The following is an 18,405-nucleotide window of genomic DNA, read 5'->3' on the forward strand; positions in this document are numbered from 1 at the left end:
ATAGGGAAGGGTTGAGATCTCATAAACATGTTTAACCCCTCTGCATTTTAGCGCCTGTCTCAAGTCAGGAGCCTCTGGCCTTAGTTAGTCTTGTTTTATTTTTAATTTTAGTTTCTTGTGTACAATTTGGAGTTTAGTATGGCGTTCATTATCACTGAACTAATATATGTATATTTGTTTAGGGGCCAGCTGAAGGACGCCTCCGGGTGTGGGAATTTCCAGTTGGTGACCTTCTGCTGTTGTCTACTCTATGGTCGGGTTGTTGTCTCTTTGACACATTCCCTATTTCCATTCTCAATTTTATGATATATAAAGAGACTGAAAAACATTCAATTCATCTAAAATAAAATTTGGTCGAGGGAGTCGATTATCCAAATATCAACAGAACCAACGATCAATCGCACGTAACGAAAAACTCATCACAGATACCGAACATGTAATTTTGTACGCCAGGTATCCATTTTGCATATACAACGAATGAGATTTAGGATTATTGACGCCCTACAAAGATTTACAATCTGATTTGAATGATGTTACAAGTGGAAAATTCCTTTTCTGATCATGACATGTTACATTTTTATTCATCATCACATTTATCCTGCTCTACGCTTTCAAAATCGGTATACGGGAGACAACTTGTAATCTACAAGTCGCACAAGTAAACCAAAACTGCGACTGACAAGGGACTATTCAATACTGTTGACGTTTAAATAAAATAATCCCAACGGCAACTTTGAACTTCCTCGGATTTGACACTCAAAACTATTGAATAGAGAAACTGAGTGTTTATTTGAGTTTTACAATGATTTTCATTTGATGATGTTGCGTAAACACTCAACTGATTTGTTTTATTTTTATTTATTACGAGTCGATCAATTGAACTATTCGGTAGATTAAGGGCGGAAATAAACGTAAGATATGATAATAATCAATATCGTTTCAATGTAAATGTAACATTGGTAATATGTAATAACAATAAGTTATTACTATTCATGTTGATACGAACTATAATGTTATATATTTGTGCATGTCATAATACCTTTGTATCATTGTTGTCCTTGATGACTTGATGCAATTTATATCAAAGGTGTATGCTCAAAAACAGAATATAACTATTTACTTTGTCATTTTATGGGAAAATCCGTTATCTAGTTAATGTATATTAACATCATAATGATTGGTATACGTTAAGAACAATGTTATGATTGATGAATGTAAGATGCAATTACAATCAGTTCTTATACTACACATAATAATATACTTACTATAGTGTTCAATGATTGCACTTTGTAAAAAATACATACAATATAAAACAGAAAGAGATGAGGTATGATTTCTATGAGATAACTACATGTATCTACCAGTTCATATGAAGTGGATGTAAGCAATTACAAAATATATCATCCACCGTACAGCTTTCAACAATGAGAAAATATGTTGCAGTAACGTCGGTTGTAAATGTAAAGGCCCTAACATGAAAAATGTGAAACAATTCAATTGAGAAAACTAAACTAACATCATATTTTATAACAAAACGAGTTACGACAAAGATGACAGTCATGATTGTAATGATAGTCTTAGATGTATGCATGATTTTTTATTAGTTGTTACTGACTTTGAAATAGCTGTCAGTTATTGCGATATTCTCAGATATGTACTTAGTGGATTTTTGAGAATTGGATGTAAAAGTACAAGTCCTCGTCCCCTCTGTGTTTTTACAATGTCAATGTATTTCTATTTTATCCATTTGATGAGTTATGCCTTTTCAAACGAATTTTATAGTTCGTTCTTAAGTTGTACTGTTACACCACTGTCACAAGGTAGGGGAGGATTGGAATCCCGCTTACATGTTTACGCCCGCCATTTTCTGCATGTATGTGCCTGTCGCAAGTCTGGAACCTATAATTCAGTGGTTGCCAGTTGTTACTGTGTTACATATGAATTTTTCTGTCATTGTTTTGTACATTAATTAGGCCGTTTTCTCGTCTGAATCGTTTTACATTTGTCACTTCGGGCCTTTTATAGATGACTATATGGTATGGGCTTTGTACATTGTTGAAGGCCGTATGGTGATCTATAGTTATTAATTTCTGTGTCATTATGTCTCTTGTGTAGAGTTGTTTCAATAGCAATCACACCGAAACTTCTTTTTCTTTAAATGAATCAATGACAACTAAGAGACCGCAGGCTGCTGACTTGGGAGAGGCACTCACAGAATGGGGATGCGCCCATTGGCGGATCCAGGAGGGGGGGTCCGGGGGTTGGAACCCCCCTTTTTTGGCCGACCATTGCATTTGAATGGGGAAATATAGTTGGAACCCCCCCTTTTCAAAATGGCTGGATCCGCCCCTGGCACCACACCTTCCGTCTAACTTGAAACAGTGGTGTAACAATACAACATAAATACAGAAAAGTTTGAAATGCTCAGCGGACCAGATCTATACTAAGCAGAAAAACAACTACTAGTAACAAAAACTTTGTAACAGATTATCTATACACACCCGAACGAGCTAACCATTTTAGGCAAAACAAGGATGCAATTCCTCTTGTTAAAATCAATACTATGATAACAGCATAACCTGTGACACCCCTGTGATTGCTGACGACATTGAAAGGTGTAATAATGGCAGCAAAAAAAAAAGCTTACAAGTCAGTTAAATGCAGAAAAATAATTAACAAAGTCATTTTGTACAGTTTGCTATCTTATGATGAAGTTGACAATTCTGACCACGTTTTGTTAAAGTCCATGACAATTATAAAACTTAAATTTTGAAACTTTTGCACATAAAATCTTAACAGAATTTCCTCAGTGCAGCACAGTTATGCCTCCCAACGACATGTCTACTTAACTACTGATAAATTCAAAAATCAATTGCCAGAAATTTTGCAATCCTTGGACATAAAACACACCCTTCCTTATTAAGAAAATAAAAACCATGTGTAAAGGCGTCGACCTAAAGTAAAACAATGAACTTACTTTACTTTTAAAAAGTTTAATTCAATATAAAGTTAAAAACAAAAGGTCACAACACTAAAATTGTGATTGAAACAAATATCTGCAAACGTGGCCCTACCTCTTATGATTTATCCTTCCCACCTTTCCGTTAAATTTTGCTATACTTCTGAGTCATTGTCTCTGTTATCAAGTCTACAATAACATTTTTAATACATTTCTCAATAATTGTATCAATTTTACAAGGCATTGCCGAAGAAATTGTATGTGATGTAGCTGCTTCATGTCCAGCGACAAATATATCAGTCATAATTCAAAAAGATAGTTAATTAATATGCTTTACCCTTCACACCTTTACTTCTTATGCATAGACTTGTTACAAATATTGTACATGAAGCATTTAATTGTCATTATAATAGAAATGGATTTCTTTATGCTCATTCCAATAGTCGATGTCCTATTTAACTGCATTGTTACTAGATTGCCTGTTTATTCAAATTACAAATTTCCTTGAAACATTGTATACGGGACATTATATTATTAATGAAAAAAACGTGGCTAGTTATGCAAATGTTACTACATGTATATATTCTACTTATACTAGAACCTGTAGCCATCCCTTGTGAATCTGTAATTTTATTCGATTTTTGCGTTAAATGCTAGAGGCGGATCAAAAAATTTTCATAAGTTGAGGCCCACTGACTGCCTAATGCTTCAGTGATTCCCTATATAATCAACAAGAAAAGGGGGCTCACCTCTTAATCCTCCTCTGAAATTATTCTCAAGTTTTGTTCATGTTTGGAGGGATTAAAACAGCTTTATCAAATGAGCCAAACAAATTGAAATAACAGTCATTTGTTTGTTAACTGTTTCATGACCAGCAGCAAGTATTACATAAATAGTTAGTACAATAAAACTTTATTGCCACATGAATATATCCTGAATTGTACTACACCGATTTTAAAGATGATAACGCCCTTAGTGTAATAGTCCAAGGCATTATATATCAACCTTCCAGGCATTAGTATTCCGACTACTAGTCGCATAATATGATCAATAATTTCTTTACGCAATATTTGTTTCTTATTTGTTTGTCGACAAGTGTATGGTTTTATTGAACATTCCCGCCTAATATTACCCCTTGAGTGAGGTAGAGCACATCTACATTTTCCCTTAATATTTGACGTTTTGAATCCATTTGAAGGATAGAGGGGAAGAAAAAAAAACATTGTCAAGGATCCAATACAACAATGTAAAATGTGTTTAGATCCTTTACACATTTCTAAGCACATCTTTTGTGCACGTTTTTTTTACATTTGTCTCAGTACAATGTGTTTATGATTGCGTTTATAGTCGTTTTAGCTTAGAAATAAAAGTTTTTTCAAAACACTTTCATTTTTTAAACAAATTTAAAGTGTTAAAATGCAAGTCATGTTTAGATATTATGTGCTTAATGAGAAATGTGTTAAAAAATGCCTGGGACAGTTTCATGAAGAAAATTCTATTTAAAGACGAAGAAAATATGCAGCGAAACTTTAATCTCTTATACTTCGTTTGGGGGACGTTATCAACAAAAATGAAAAAAAACAAGTTATATAACAACTAAATAAAGACTTAACATATATCACATTTTATATTTTTTCCTTGATTTTTGTCGTTGATTAGCTGTCTCGAAGATATACACCCTCATTTACTTGGATTCGTCGTTCTATGGATCAAAGAGTTTCTTTCTGCAATACCTTTATTTCATAGAATATATTATCCGTCATTGCCAACAAATTAGCGTGAAAAGAATGAATGCATTTTTAGTCAATTGAATTATCAAGAATAATTAAAATTGAATGATTATATTATATTTATTTATACTTTAGTGTTCACTTGTTATTTTTCTAAAGATGAAAGTGATGTCAATCGTGATATTACGATTTGTATTTTTAATCTTTAGTGGTATAAAGATAAGAAGATGTGATATATGGTAGCACATTATGTAAGCAAAATAAACAAAACATGCATTAGTTGTTTCATAGACATAATAAAAGTTGAGTTGATGGGATCAAGATTTGCACTTAAAAGAAATATCATAAGCAATTCGTTTTGGAATAAAATAAAATTGTAACGGATTATTTAAATGAGATCACAAAATATATTCCAACTCATATTTAGAGAATCTTCTTGTAAGATAAAATTCTCTTTTGCATTTAGAAAATAACTAAAATATAGCTTACTTTTAAAAACCTTCAAAAGGACATTTTTTGTGAAATAGAAAAAAAAGAAAAAAAACACTGGTTGTTTAGATAAGAGAAACACACAAAAAAACTTATATCTCCCTAATCATACTCATAAATCTAATATCTGAAAAAAAAATAAAACTAACGATTTATGATACAAGTCCATACAAATGACTCTATTTCACGGGGTAATCATATATAAGCTTTAAAGACCAATATCACCAAAAAAACGTCTGTTCATGGCAAAATCCACCCTAAAGATTGATACTGGCAAATTGACTGAGTATGTTACTGCTAGTACATAATCATGTTGGTATGTAGCCAAATAAAATACACTACAAAACAGACGAACCAAGGACCCTGATGTAAAATACTAACATTCTAAAAGACAGGCAAACCAAGGACATTGATACAAAATACTAACATTCTATAAGATAGACAAACCAAGGACATTGATACAAAATACTAACATTCTAAAAGACAGGCAAACCAAGGACATTGATACAAAATACTAACATTCTATAAGACAGACAAACCAAGGACATTGATGCAAAATACTAACATTCTATAAGACAGACAAACCAAGGACATTGATGCAAAATACTAACATTCTAGAAGACTGGCATTCAAAGTTGTGAGCTGCATATTAAAAACCATAATGGTGTCATTGACGGTATTTGAATTGCAGTGCTAAAACACATGTTATATACTATTTCTTCTCCACATACTGACAACTTCAATGTGGATTTTAGAATATAAACATCTAAATCAACAGTAGATATAACGGTCTACCTAAGACGAAGAAAATCTTACCCTGACCCCAAATACTAAGACTGAGGTTACCTCCAATACATTTCAATTACTATTCTGTTTTACTACACTAATTTCAAATACAAACTGTGTTTACAAATTCTAAATTGTATTTTGTTGGCAGTTCAAAGAATGTAGGCACGCAGGGAAGAAACAGAGTCAATAGCACGTATCAGTTTGTGTTCACCATTAGCTGGCATACGATTATTATAATAAGTTATATTGCATATTGTAATGACGCTTGTTGTCTTGAATATTTAAAAATATAATATAGTGAGATCTCTCATGTTAAGGAAAATAAATAGTTGACGAAGCAACACAATTTGAGAGTGGTTTAATCTGTTTTGAAGATGAACATATTAAATAAATGTTTTTTTTTTTAATTCTGATATTTATAAAACCCATAGCTGTTCTAAAGCCTGTTACATCAATGTATCTTATTTTAATGTCTTGTTCTGTAAATAATCTGCATATACATGTAACTAAGTTCTATAATTTTTGAATTTTCTATAAAGTTTATCATGTTTTACTTATGTATTGTACTGTAGCTAGTATCTCACAATTCTGTTCATAACATAATAATTGTTGTATTATAAATATCATTGAGAGATTAGACTAAAATAAAAATAAAAATGGATAGAATTGAATGGTACAAGCAGCTTAAGTAAGCATACAAAAACTTTTATTGTTTTGTTGATAGCGCTACACTCATTCTGCGGTAAAGTATATTAATACATTTTCCTCCTTGCTGCGTACTGAGTTCGCGTGTGTGTAATTATTCTTCTATAAAGTTATTAAAGAAATGAGCGGTTATTAATAACATTTCGACATTTCTTTTTGTTTCATCGTAATCTTAACGGTTCAAATGAAATAGAAATGGAATTGTTAATAAGTTTTTCTGTTTGATTACCTCCGATGTTATGATATTTCAGAAGCATCTGTATAACTTATATTCTCAAATGAAGTTCATTATACCAACTCTACTAAGTGTGACGTGAGCATCGAAATTGTGCAGTACAATTTCACATCTGATAAAACATTTAAAAGATCCGTAAACTTTGATACTCAACATAAAAGATTATGCAAAAATTTGGAAATATTAATTAACATTTGTTCCGTGGAATGGTGGTCCATTGATGTTAGTTAATGTCATAAAAAGGTAAGAATACTTATCAACAAACAACAACATGATTTAAAAAGTATACAACATATTTTTTTGTTCCACATTTTCGTAATTCTATTTTATTGTATACTCAACAACTAAAAAATATACACTCACCATCTTCATTAATTTCTTTGGAGTGAACATTTCTATTGCATAATACTAAAGTCACTTTTTGCAAAAGATTCTGAATTGAGTCAAAATTTTAAAAGTCATAAATACAAAACTCTGTGAAAATATGCTTTTTTGACGTTTTAACAACACATGTTATCGCCCACGACGACAGCCCCCTCCCCCCCCCCCTCGAAAAAAATACTATTTTCTGTGTCTAAAACGAATTCATGTCCAATGACAACTTAAATCTGTGGTCTTAGAATTATTTATTAAACTTTTTCTAGCGGAATCTCCCTTGCGCCATGAAAACGAATATTTCTCTTTAGTCTGTAGTAATTTCATGTTTGTGCCCAAAATATACAAGATTTTTTATAAATGGGTAGCAAAACCAAGAAATTGTGAAGCTTTATATGGTAAGCTGTTGTGCACTATTTATTTTATTTGGTATATAATGTTCTTGTAGATTCTGGTGTTGATAGGAGTTTGAATAATATTACTAATACATACATGTATATAGCTAGTAAGCTGCTTAATGTACATGCACATGTATGAATCCGGATGAAAGTTATTAAGCGCAACACTTTCCGAACTTATAGCACATCATCTGTACTATCTTTTTTATCCTGTCTTCAAATATTCGTATGCTGCAGTTTCCGTTAAATCACGATGAAAGGTCAAGGACAGACAATTTCTAATTTTACAAGATGTCAGTATTTTTGTATATTCTGTCTTCTGATCATATTATTTTGTATGGAAATGTTGTTTGATAGCAAAATTTTTAATTCTCCCCTTTTGACATTTTTGTGGGTTAACTTTTCGTACCAGATGGATGTGTGTTTCTTGAACACTTGAAATGTTACCACCGCACGTGAAACATTTCATTTATCAGAGCTAAATATATATGCTGTTATAAACATGTTTAGTATAAAATAATTTATGTAGATATTTTTACATCACAAAAATGTAAATTTTCTATGTTTTTATACCTTTTAATAATAGTTTTATCAAAACAAGTATGGTATTTTTTTTATATGCAAGCATACCGGAAAGATACAAGACGGTGGAAAAGACATTACTTATTAAATCAGACACTCAGAACTACAGTTATAAGACGAAAGACACATCATCGTCAATGTTGCTGACATATTTGATACTAAACATGCACATGTATATATTTTATAATTAAGTTTCTCTTATGGTTGGGGCCTGTTATCTAACTTCCACGTGAATAGATATTTTTCGTATCACACCGTACGGAGTGTGATATGAAAAAGTGATATCAAAATTACGTTAATTTGATTGGCTTATCTCGTAAATTTCCAATATTTTCATTGGCCGTTGATCAGGTCATTATTCACTGGAAAAGGTCATGCCGGGACTACTTTTTTTCTTGACAACTGATTGTTTACTTCCTGTTTTCTCGATTTTCGTCTGCTTTATCGTCTGCATTATCTAATATAAATCTTATCATGGACGAAGAAATAAAGAAAGGAACCCGTGCACTCGTTATGAAACCTATAAAAATATAAAAAAAAAGATATATCTGGGAGTCAATGGAACAGTATACAGATCAGTACGCGTTGCAAAGAAAAACGGCCGTAGCAACACAACTCGCAACAAATAGGCCACGCACATACAACTTTTTGCCATAAGAGAAATAGGTTTAACAACTTGTGAGAATTAGATATCGCTTGATATCAACTCTCGTTATTTAATTTCAATAATAATAAACTCGCCATAGGCTCGTTTATTATTATTGAAATTAAATAACTCGAGTTGATATCAATCGATATCTAATTCTCACTCGTTATGAAACCTATAATTAAATGCAGTAGTATGAAGGAGTATTGTCCTTTGCGTTTAATATACTATTGCATTCGCAAGCTCGTGTAGTATATGATCTTTTGCTCACGACAATATTCTAAATTATCGGTGAAATAACTCTTTAATATCGATAACAAAAAATAAAAAAATAAAGTTAATAGCTAGTTGTCGAAAATAACGGGGGAGTATAATTGTATTTACACCCTGATGCTGTTAAATACAACTGGATATCCGGTATTCATCATGCAATTTTGTTTTTCCATAAGATTAAATCAAATTGCAGAAAACCTTAAAATTATATTCAGTCTTTTAAAAAAACACTAAATCTTTTCGTCTAGAAAATTAACTCCGAACCAGAAGGAAAAGATGTGTAGTTTCAATTAGATGCACATTCATTGCGTTTGTGCAACTTGTATATGTTTATTCACTTGTTCTTGTATTAGTTTTACGCTCAATCATAATACAGTTACCGTCACATTTCATAAACAATAAAGATTGAAAGGATGTGCAATGCTGTTTTATTACATAACTTCAAATGACGACATGTCATTGTTATTGGTGCCATGCCAAAACACTAATTCTTTTTGTTTGTTCCTGATGGAGATTTAACTGTTATCGGGGTGTTTTATATTATATAGATCAAAGGTCTTCAGCCTTTAAAATTGTTCGGTCCTGCGATGAATCATACGTATTTGTCCCAGTTAGATTCCAGTATTTACACCAAAAATCTGAGTTTGGAAAGGCTAAAAAATCGAAGGTTCCTGCCTAATTACTAGATCCCAAAGTGCATTTTCATCATAGTTTGTATCGTCCGGTTTCCTGTATAATATCTAATCCGTTGGGTTTGTTTTGCGTGAAGATGCACATTGGCGATTGGTTCGCTGACCGGATGATATGCTTTTGTAATGTCTTTTAGACTAATTTCACACCTATCTTCATGAAAGGTTTGTAAGCCATATCTATAATATTATCTACGAATCTTAGGCATCAAAGACAATCTAAATAAATATTTGTAGTTTCCGATAAAACAAAAGACAGGAAATGCATTATGAAAAACCACGTATTGCCTTTAGGATGTTATAGTAACTTTAAAATGGAAACTTGACTTATAACTAGGTTAGACATCAGTTTTAGCATTCAAGAAAAGGATGAAATAAACATGTAAAAAGCATTATTTCAGCTGCTCAAAATTATCTGAACCAATGTACTTTTAACAGGGTCTTATTATTAAAGGTTAATTCTCATTTTCTTCAAAAGAATATGGAAGTACGAAAGAATTATTTCAATGATTTTCCAGTCGTAGATTAAATAACGGAGTTATGAAAATGAATTGTTTCAATTGCACCTTTTGTTTTGTTTTTATGACGTATAAGAATTAGAGGATTTCAAACAATATTAATTTATTTGTTTTTCATGCATGTTTCAACGATGACAGAAGAGGCATTTAGAAAGTCAGCGACTATTGTTATCTTACAGATTCCTTTTGATATATATTATTGAACCCTTATCCAATTCGACAATTGTAATTGTATCGAGAACTAAAAAATATCCACTTACAATGTACAAACAATAAACAGCTTTACTTCATATGGGATCATCTTACATGAACAATAGACAAGAAATTTGGTGTTTGCTATCTGTCTAGGTCTAATTATCCATAAATTTAGAACTTGTGCATGTGCAAGTTGCATTTGACTTCTTTCAATATTAAATTCTATAATGGGAAAACAAATGCATACCCAAACCAATCCGCCGCCTTTTTTTAATCCATTGTAGAGCAACAAAGGATAATTAGAATGAAAGAAGAAATTAAAACGATTAACTCTATCATATATAGATTTAACAGATTCTAAAAAATGAAAGTTTACTGACAAATCCTGTTACACTAACGTGGGTAAGGGGGTAGTTTGGCTCGTGTCGGAAGTCAGGAGCCTGTAGTTTGTTTTCATTTATTTCTTGTAACACGAATTAGGCCGTTAGTTTTTTTTCTAAGATTTTAACATTGTATCATGTTGTGGTCCTTGTATAGCTTAATACATTTGTGCATTTGTGCATAAATTATATGTATGGTATCCCTTTTTCTCTTGAATGTCATATGATGTAATGTAGTTGTTCTTTAGTCTCGGGGGGGGGGGGAGGGGGGGGAGGGAGATGTATCATTGGTATAATACCAATCTCCTTGTTAATATCACAGACAAATCATACATTTTAATGTATTGATAAAAAATCACACACTTTGCACATGAAGCTGAGTGACTTGTTAAACTGTGGAAAATAATAAATGGCTATGCTGAATATACCGATGGTAATTTTATTTGCGTTTATATTTTTTTCCTTAATTATGACTATTGCAGTTCTGCATTACCCTTTGATTTGAAGTGATTGTAATCATCTATTTAAGTACTAAGTCATTTTCGTCACATTTTATTAGATATGTAATGAATTTATGTGCTAAGAAAAATGTTAACACATCTTGAAGTGTTTGTGTGTTAAGTGCATGATCTCAGTAATACACATAATGTAGAGGCGGAAGATAAAAAAGGAAAATAAAAACTCATCAGACGTTGACAAAATAAATCAACGATCTACAAAATACAACATATAGTTTTTGTATAATTTTCAGAACGTCTTACAGCTACAGTATATTCGCATTAAACATATATTAGTTTGACACTATTGCCTCGAAATAAAATGATAATTTAAGTGGACAAAACAATATTAAACAATAATTAATTGTTTTTCGTTCAAAACATATGTTGTTACATGTAACTATGGGATCGTAATCTTAGGCCAAGTTCATCGATGATTATGTCGGCGTCTCACATTGGCGTATAGACCGGCGTGCACCAGACGTGCAGAGAAAATTAACAAGTCCGTATACGTTAGTTGCTCGCCAGAGGAACGCTAAGTTAAGTTTGAAGTACGTCAAAATGCAAAGATATACGCTCGGTGAACGCTATAACTCTAAGAAAGGTGTATGCCTCATAAAAAATTTCACCCAGCTCAAGCGTTGCCAAGCGTATACCTGTGCTACACGCATGTAGTACAACACGCTACAGATAAGTTTGAGACACGTTTAGGACACGTTGTATACGCTTCAAGATCGTTCGACTTCAACTAAAACGTATGCCGTTATGTTCGTAACAAGCACCCCATAAGTAAACGTCCCAGACACGCAAAAGCACAGATTATTGTCCCAGATACGACCAGGACGCGTCTCAAATACGTTCTAGAGACTTTAGTTTTCCTTCGAAGTGTACATTCCATCTACGTTAGACAAACGGCAGACATACGCCAACATACATTTCTTGAACGCCCGATAAATGGATATGATTGACAGGTTCGATGTATCAAAAATTACTAGCGTATTGGCAGCGTACATGATTTTTTACCAAGCCCTACGTACGTCTGAGCTTTACGCTAAAGTGTGATGCCGGTATTATTAACTCGGTGTTGTGTTAATATACTGTCGTCACACATCAGCGTATAGCCCGACGTACGCCGGGCGTGTTAAAAAGTCATGAACGCTGCCAATACGCTAGTAATTTTGTATGCATTCAACCTGTCAATCATGTCTGTAACGTTTGTCTGAGGTAGATGAAATGCACGCTACGAAGGAAAAAAGTTTCTTGAACGTATTTGAGACGCGTCCCGGTCGTATCTTTGACGTTCTATTATGGGATGTTTGTTACAATCACACCCACATACGTTTTAGTTAAAGTCAAACGATCTCGAAGCGTATACAACGTGCCCTAAACGTGTCTCAAACTTATCTTTAGCGCGTTAAACGCGCTTGTAGCGTATGTATAACGTGCGTGTAGCGTACAGGTATACGCTTGACACACGCTTGAGCTGCATAAAAATGTCCTCGAGTTGTAGCGTTCACCAAGCGTATACCTTTGTATTTCGACGTACTTTAAACTTATGCTACGCGCGTTTAACGATTGCTTAGACGTAACGCGCGATGTTCATATCTCATCGGAAAATCGATGTAGTTGGCAAGATACAAGTCCAAAATATATAATTTTGTGATATCATATTCATTGCTATTATACGTATTTTAAAAAATAATGTTTTTTAAATTGAAATAAAAACGAAAAAAATAATTGTTGAAACTATGTTTAATGCTGCATACGACAAGCTTCATTTTTAAAAAACGGCTATTTTTAGGTTGTCCCGCGTAACATATTTCATTTTTTGTAACCACTAAACTATGATTTTCGTCTAAATATAACGTTTTTTTCCATTATTTAACAGAAAGGTTCCTCCAGTCTTTAATGCACTTTTTATGACGTTATGATGGCGTCATAGAAAAAAAAAGCGTTCCATACTATAAAGGCAAATCTGTCCCACGGGGAAAAAAATTGAGAGTCCAGATTTGAGAATCAAAAAACATTTATTTAAAATGGAAAAAGTTAAGTATTTGTATTTACTACATCAATGTTTATTTGCTTAATTTTATGATTTTTAAGACAAATATCCTGAAAAATGATATATGGTAATTTATGAGCGATTTTTCAAAGGCTTACAAGTTGTCGCACCGCCATTTTCTGACGTAAAAACGAACTTAATTCAAATGTACGTCAATTGTTTGCTGATCAGTGCTCTTATAATGGTAGAATTATATGATTTTTTAAAATGTTATTTTTCTTAATTTTTCAAAAAACTAAAATACATCAATTTTCAATAAGTAGTTAAAAAGCAACGTCAATTTTGCGGAGTCTTACAAGAATGTCGTACTTGCTTAAAAACAACGTTTCAGTCGAATTTTTGGTTTGAACGTTACGAAATATTCGCGACGTTGTGTTACGCTTACATGTACGAACATCGCGCGTAACGTCTTAGCGTTACTCTGGCGAGCAACTAACGTATACTGACTTTGTCAATTTTCTCTGTACGTTTGGTGCACGCCGGTCTATACGCCAATGTGTGACGCCGGCGTTAGTGTAATTCACACGTAGAAACACTATTAAAAGTCAAAGGTCTTTCCACCCAAAACCATATATTCCAAAAAAAAATGTCCATTGTAACATGTCATTTCCAGTGTCAAATGATAGATTATTGTATACTTATTCCGAAAATATATGGCTCCTATACACTGTTGTTTGAAATAAGGGAGTTGATATGTTACTTCTAGTTTGAAAAATGGAATTTCCATTATTTTTGTTATAAGTTTACTTGACACTGATTCTAAAAATATGTGGTTCTATATACCTTTACATTAAAAAGTAAAATCACAAAAATACTGAACTCCAAGGAAAATTCAAAAAGGAAAGTCCCCAATCAAATGGCAAAATCAAAAGTTCAAACACATCAAACGAATGGATAACAACTGTCATATTCCTGACTTGGTACAGGCATTTTCTTATGTAGAAAATGGTGGATTGAACCTGGTTTTATAGCTACATGTAGCTAAACCTCTTAAGTAAGCACAAAACATAGGTATTTCTGGTTTTCTTAAAGTCACTTCCGGTTGCTTTTTTCAAGGTCATATTATTACAACCTAATCCAAAGAGTCCCATGGCTTTATCATGTATACATATGAAGTAAAAGCAAAAGTCAATATCTAATAACTCAAATTTACTAATGACATTGACCTCAAATTCAATGTCATAAAAAAGTTTTTCTTTATTATATATGGTTATAATAAGTTATATCACCAAAAGTATATTTAAAATATCAAAGGGTAGGAAACTTCAATTTAATGTCAGCGTATCATTTTAACAGAAATAAATGTGTTATGGCATGTCGCAACTAACTGATTCAGAATTAAAATTTACTAAAAGTAAGGATTTATATCTTACTCGGTGTTTGAAAAGAAGGGTAAATAAGCCATATGATGACCTTGACCTTTGACCTTCACCAAACATCTTTAACTTTTTACCATTGACCTCAAATAAAAAAAAACGAAAGTCTCTATTACTTATGATTTACCAGTAACAAATGAACACCTCTTGAATCAAATGCATAAAGGGAAATAACTCTCATATGGAGTCCCCCCGAACGCTTCGGTTAAAACCAAACTCTTCACCTTGAAAACATAGCAAAGTATTTAGTAAAACAAAATTTGTCATTTTCCTTTATTGTTTCAAAGGAGTTTGGGAAGAACACTCCTACACGAAAAAGTTGTCAATTTCAAAAGCGTATAATCTGTTGGATATCATATACCAAATATCACTCCGACATCTTGTGAATCAATAATACTGCAGAGTAAATCCAGGAATTATATAGACGTATTAACGTAAATAAACGAAAATATAACGTATATGTACGCCTGAATGTCGGTTCCTTTTGGCAATATTCATAATGTACGTACATTTTGTAAGCACTGTATTATGACTTACTAGGTCCAAGAAGAAATTGCATGGGCTTTAACTGAAAAAATATTCATCCATTCTGATATTTGTTTTTCAAATATTTTCAAATATACACATGTTCCTGTAACTGATTCGTGATCACTGTGTGATAATCTGTAAAACACTATTGTGTAAACAAGCCTTAGGACAAGTACATATTTTACCATTCCAAAAGTAGAAAAGTACATTTTATTAATACAATGAAACTAACATATCATGTCAGATTGCAACACATCTGGTGAATTATATAATTACTGCGGCTATAATTATGCTTTCGGACGGATAGGATAAAGCTGACCTAAAATATAGCATTACATATGACGTTTTCAAAGAATCTGAGAAGGTATACTTTCTTTCTTTTGTATAACTATAAAACATTAATTATTTTCTCACAAGTTTTCGGTTAAATCTTAAATTATATTTCAAAGCCATTGCGTTGAATCCTTTGTAAAGAGTATTATTGCTTAGAATAAGATTATTTCATCGGAATGTTAAATTTAGAGTTGTTGACAAGAACAGAATGTGAAGACTTCAAGTAATTTATTCCTGTCAAATTATATTCGTTAAATATAGTTTTACGTTAAACTCGTCAGCTAAACAAATGTTGTAATTTATCGGAATGTATCTAGAAATTAGGTAATCAGCTGTGTCTAAAGAAAAAGTCGTATGTATACTAAATGGAACAGATATAAGTCATAAATTGTATATACTTAAAGAACAGAAATGCTCGAAGTAAAATTGGAAATAATCGGGTTGAATTGATTGAAACTTATGAAGGACAAATTCTATCACAAAACATGTTTAACCCCGCTGCATTTTTGCGTCTGTCCCAAGTCAGGAGCCTCTGGCCTTTGTTAGTTTGTATTTTTTGAAATCTTAATTCAGTTATATGTTTTGGAGTAAAGTGTACTTCAACGTCCATTTTCACTGAAATAATACACACTTTTATTTACGAGCCAGCTGAAAAAATACTCCACCCCTCCTCAACCAACTCTCGAATTTAAATGATTGCTCCCTCAATACTAATGTATTAGAAATTTAAAAAGAAACATCAGGTTTTATGACTTGTGGTTATGCGGTGAATTTAGGTACGGTACCAGTTATGTCTCAAACAAACAGAAGAAATGATATCAATAAGAAATCACAAGATTGCAATTGATTAATCCTTAGAATGGCCACATTCACTTTATACATGTAACAATGACAATCCAAAGGAAAAATATACTTTAAGGGGTTAATAAATCTCGTTGAAAAGCAGATCTTGTTTAGAGGAGGTCAATGACATCAGCGTTATCACTGTTGAATATCTTACGACAATTCGTTTTTTTTTCCATCGAAGCATATAAATCTCAAAAACATTAAACAGCGCAAGACATATCAAATCGTCTTTCCGCATGGAAAGGTGATTATAAATATAATAAGTACACATGACATGTGGTACAGCTGAAACTAAAATGTACTGCTTGAATGAATAAGGATTTAAATATTTCATTTCATGTTTTTGCAGAAACTAAAAAGGAAGAATTATGGCAGAAACTTCACGAGGAAATTGGTCAACATGGTTCGAATTCTTATTTTCCTGCATTGGAGAAATGGTTGGATTAGGAAACATATGGAGGTTTCCCTACATTTGCTTCAAGAATGGCGGGGGTATGTAATAAAACGTTTAAAATATCTGTATATATTGCGAAATTTTTTTTACAGATCTTACATTGTTGGGTTGATGTTTAGACGAGTTGTATATACATAATGTATACAGCCATGTATCACCGTCACTGCTGGTGATCCGATGGATAACTCTGTTGTAGAGTTGTCACTGGTTCAGACGTACTTATAAAATTATGGATATATGGTATGATTGCCAATGGGACAATGGGACTACACGAAAGTTCAAATAATATGTTGTAATTAATTATAGGCAACCGTTCGGCCTTCGACAATGAGACAAACCCATAGTGTGTGGTCGGCTCTAAAAGGTCCCCACAGGAAAAATATGAAACAATTCAGTTGAGATTTACTGCCTTATTTATACCAAAACATGTTCGCTTGCATCAGAGTAAAAGGGATACGGAATGATACAATTAATGTTCTTTACTTCAATGTTCTACAACATTCAATAGTGTAAACATCTTTTACAGGAAGGCATATGCGTTTGGGCATAGATATTTTGTATTTTTTTCTTTAAGCCTTTTAAAGATTTTATTCAATTTCTTAAACTTACTTTCGCTCATTTTATATGTTCTTACTTTACTCCCAAAAAACTTGTCAACAGAGAGACATATTTTACATTTAACTTGAAAAATACAGGCAATCCTAAGGTAACCTCGACGGGAGTATGATTTACTTCAACCAATATTCTCCAAAAAACTATGTATCATATTGAAGTTGCCGCTCTGAACACAATTTGAATGTAACTTTGTAACCGAATTATTATCACACAATATATAGAAAATAATGTGTATATTCTTATTGGACAGGTGCTTTCCTTGTGCCATACTTAATCTTTATGATGCTGTTGGCTATGCCTCTGGTCTTCCTTGAATTTACCTATGCACAGTATTCAAACCTAGGTCCAGGGAAAGTATGGCTGTGCTGTCCTTTGTTTAAAGGTAAAATTGAAACAAAAATATATACATGTATATGAATACAAAAGAATTACAGAAATATTATTATACCACATCCGTTACATCGTAATCGTTAAAAACCTTTAAGATTTCAATACAACATTCAAATCAATAAACACAATACATTTCCTTTGAATGGTTAAGGGTACATTTTTCTTTTTTTATGTTTACATATTTAACTTTGAGGTCATCGCCTTAGCAAACAATATGATTGTAGCATCATTCAGTGAGAAAAATTGACATACAAAAATGTATATGAGGAAGGAAAATGAACAGCACAAATGTAAGGCCTGGTACTTCGAGCGATCATTTAATCGGAAAAAGATCAAGGATT

General features: G+C 32.4%; 1 protein-coding gene across 2 annotated transcripts in view; it reads left to right on the forward strand.

Annotated features, from left to right (window-relative positions):
* Window positions 1–6,866: 6,866 nt before the first annotated feature.
* The window catches only part of LOC143056365 (sodium- and chloride-dependent glycine transporter 2-like), a 31,265-nt gene continuing 19,726 nt past the window's right edge, over window positions 6,867–18,405 (forward strand). The window contains exons 1-3 of one of the 2 annotated variants that reach the window (XM_076229453.1): window positions 6,867–7,150; window positions 16,955–17,097; window positions 17,925–18,056. In XM_076229453.1, coding sequence (XP_076085568.1) covers window positions 16,974–17,097; window positions 17,925–18,056 — 256 coding nt within the window. In that variant the 5' untranslated portion in view covers window positions 6,867–7,150; window positions 16,955–16,973. Of the gene's footprint in view, window positions 7,151–15,664; window positions 15,791–16,954; window positions 17,098–17,924; window positions 18,057–18,405 lie in introns of those variants that run through there. The other variant, XM_076229452.1, reaches the window with a different exon arrangement.

This window comes from Mytilus galloprovincialis, chromosome 13, assembly GCF_965363235.1.
Source record: "Mytilus galloprovincialis chromosome 13, xbMytGall1.hap1.1, whole genome shotgun sequence".
In the NCBI taxonomy this organism is placed as follows: Eukaryota; Metazoa; Mollusca; class Bivalvia; order Mytilida; family Mytilidae; genus Mytilus; species Mytilus galloprovincialis.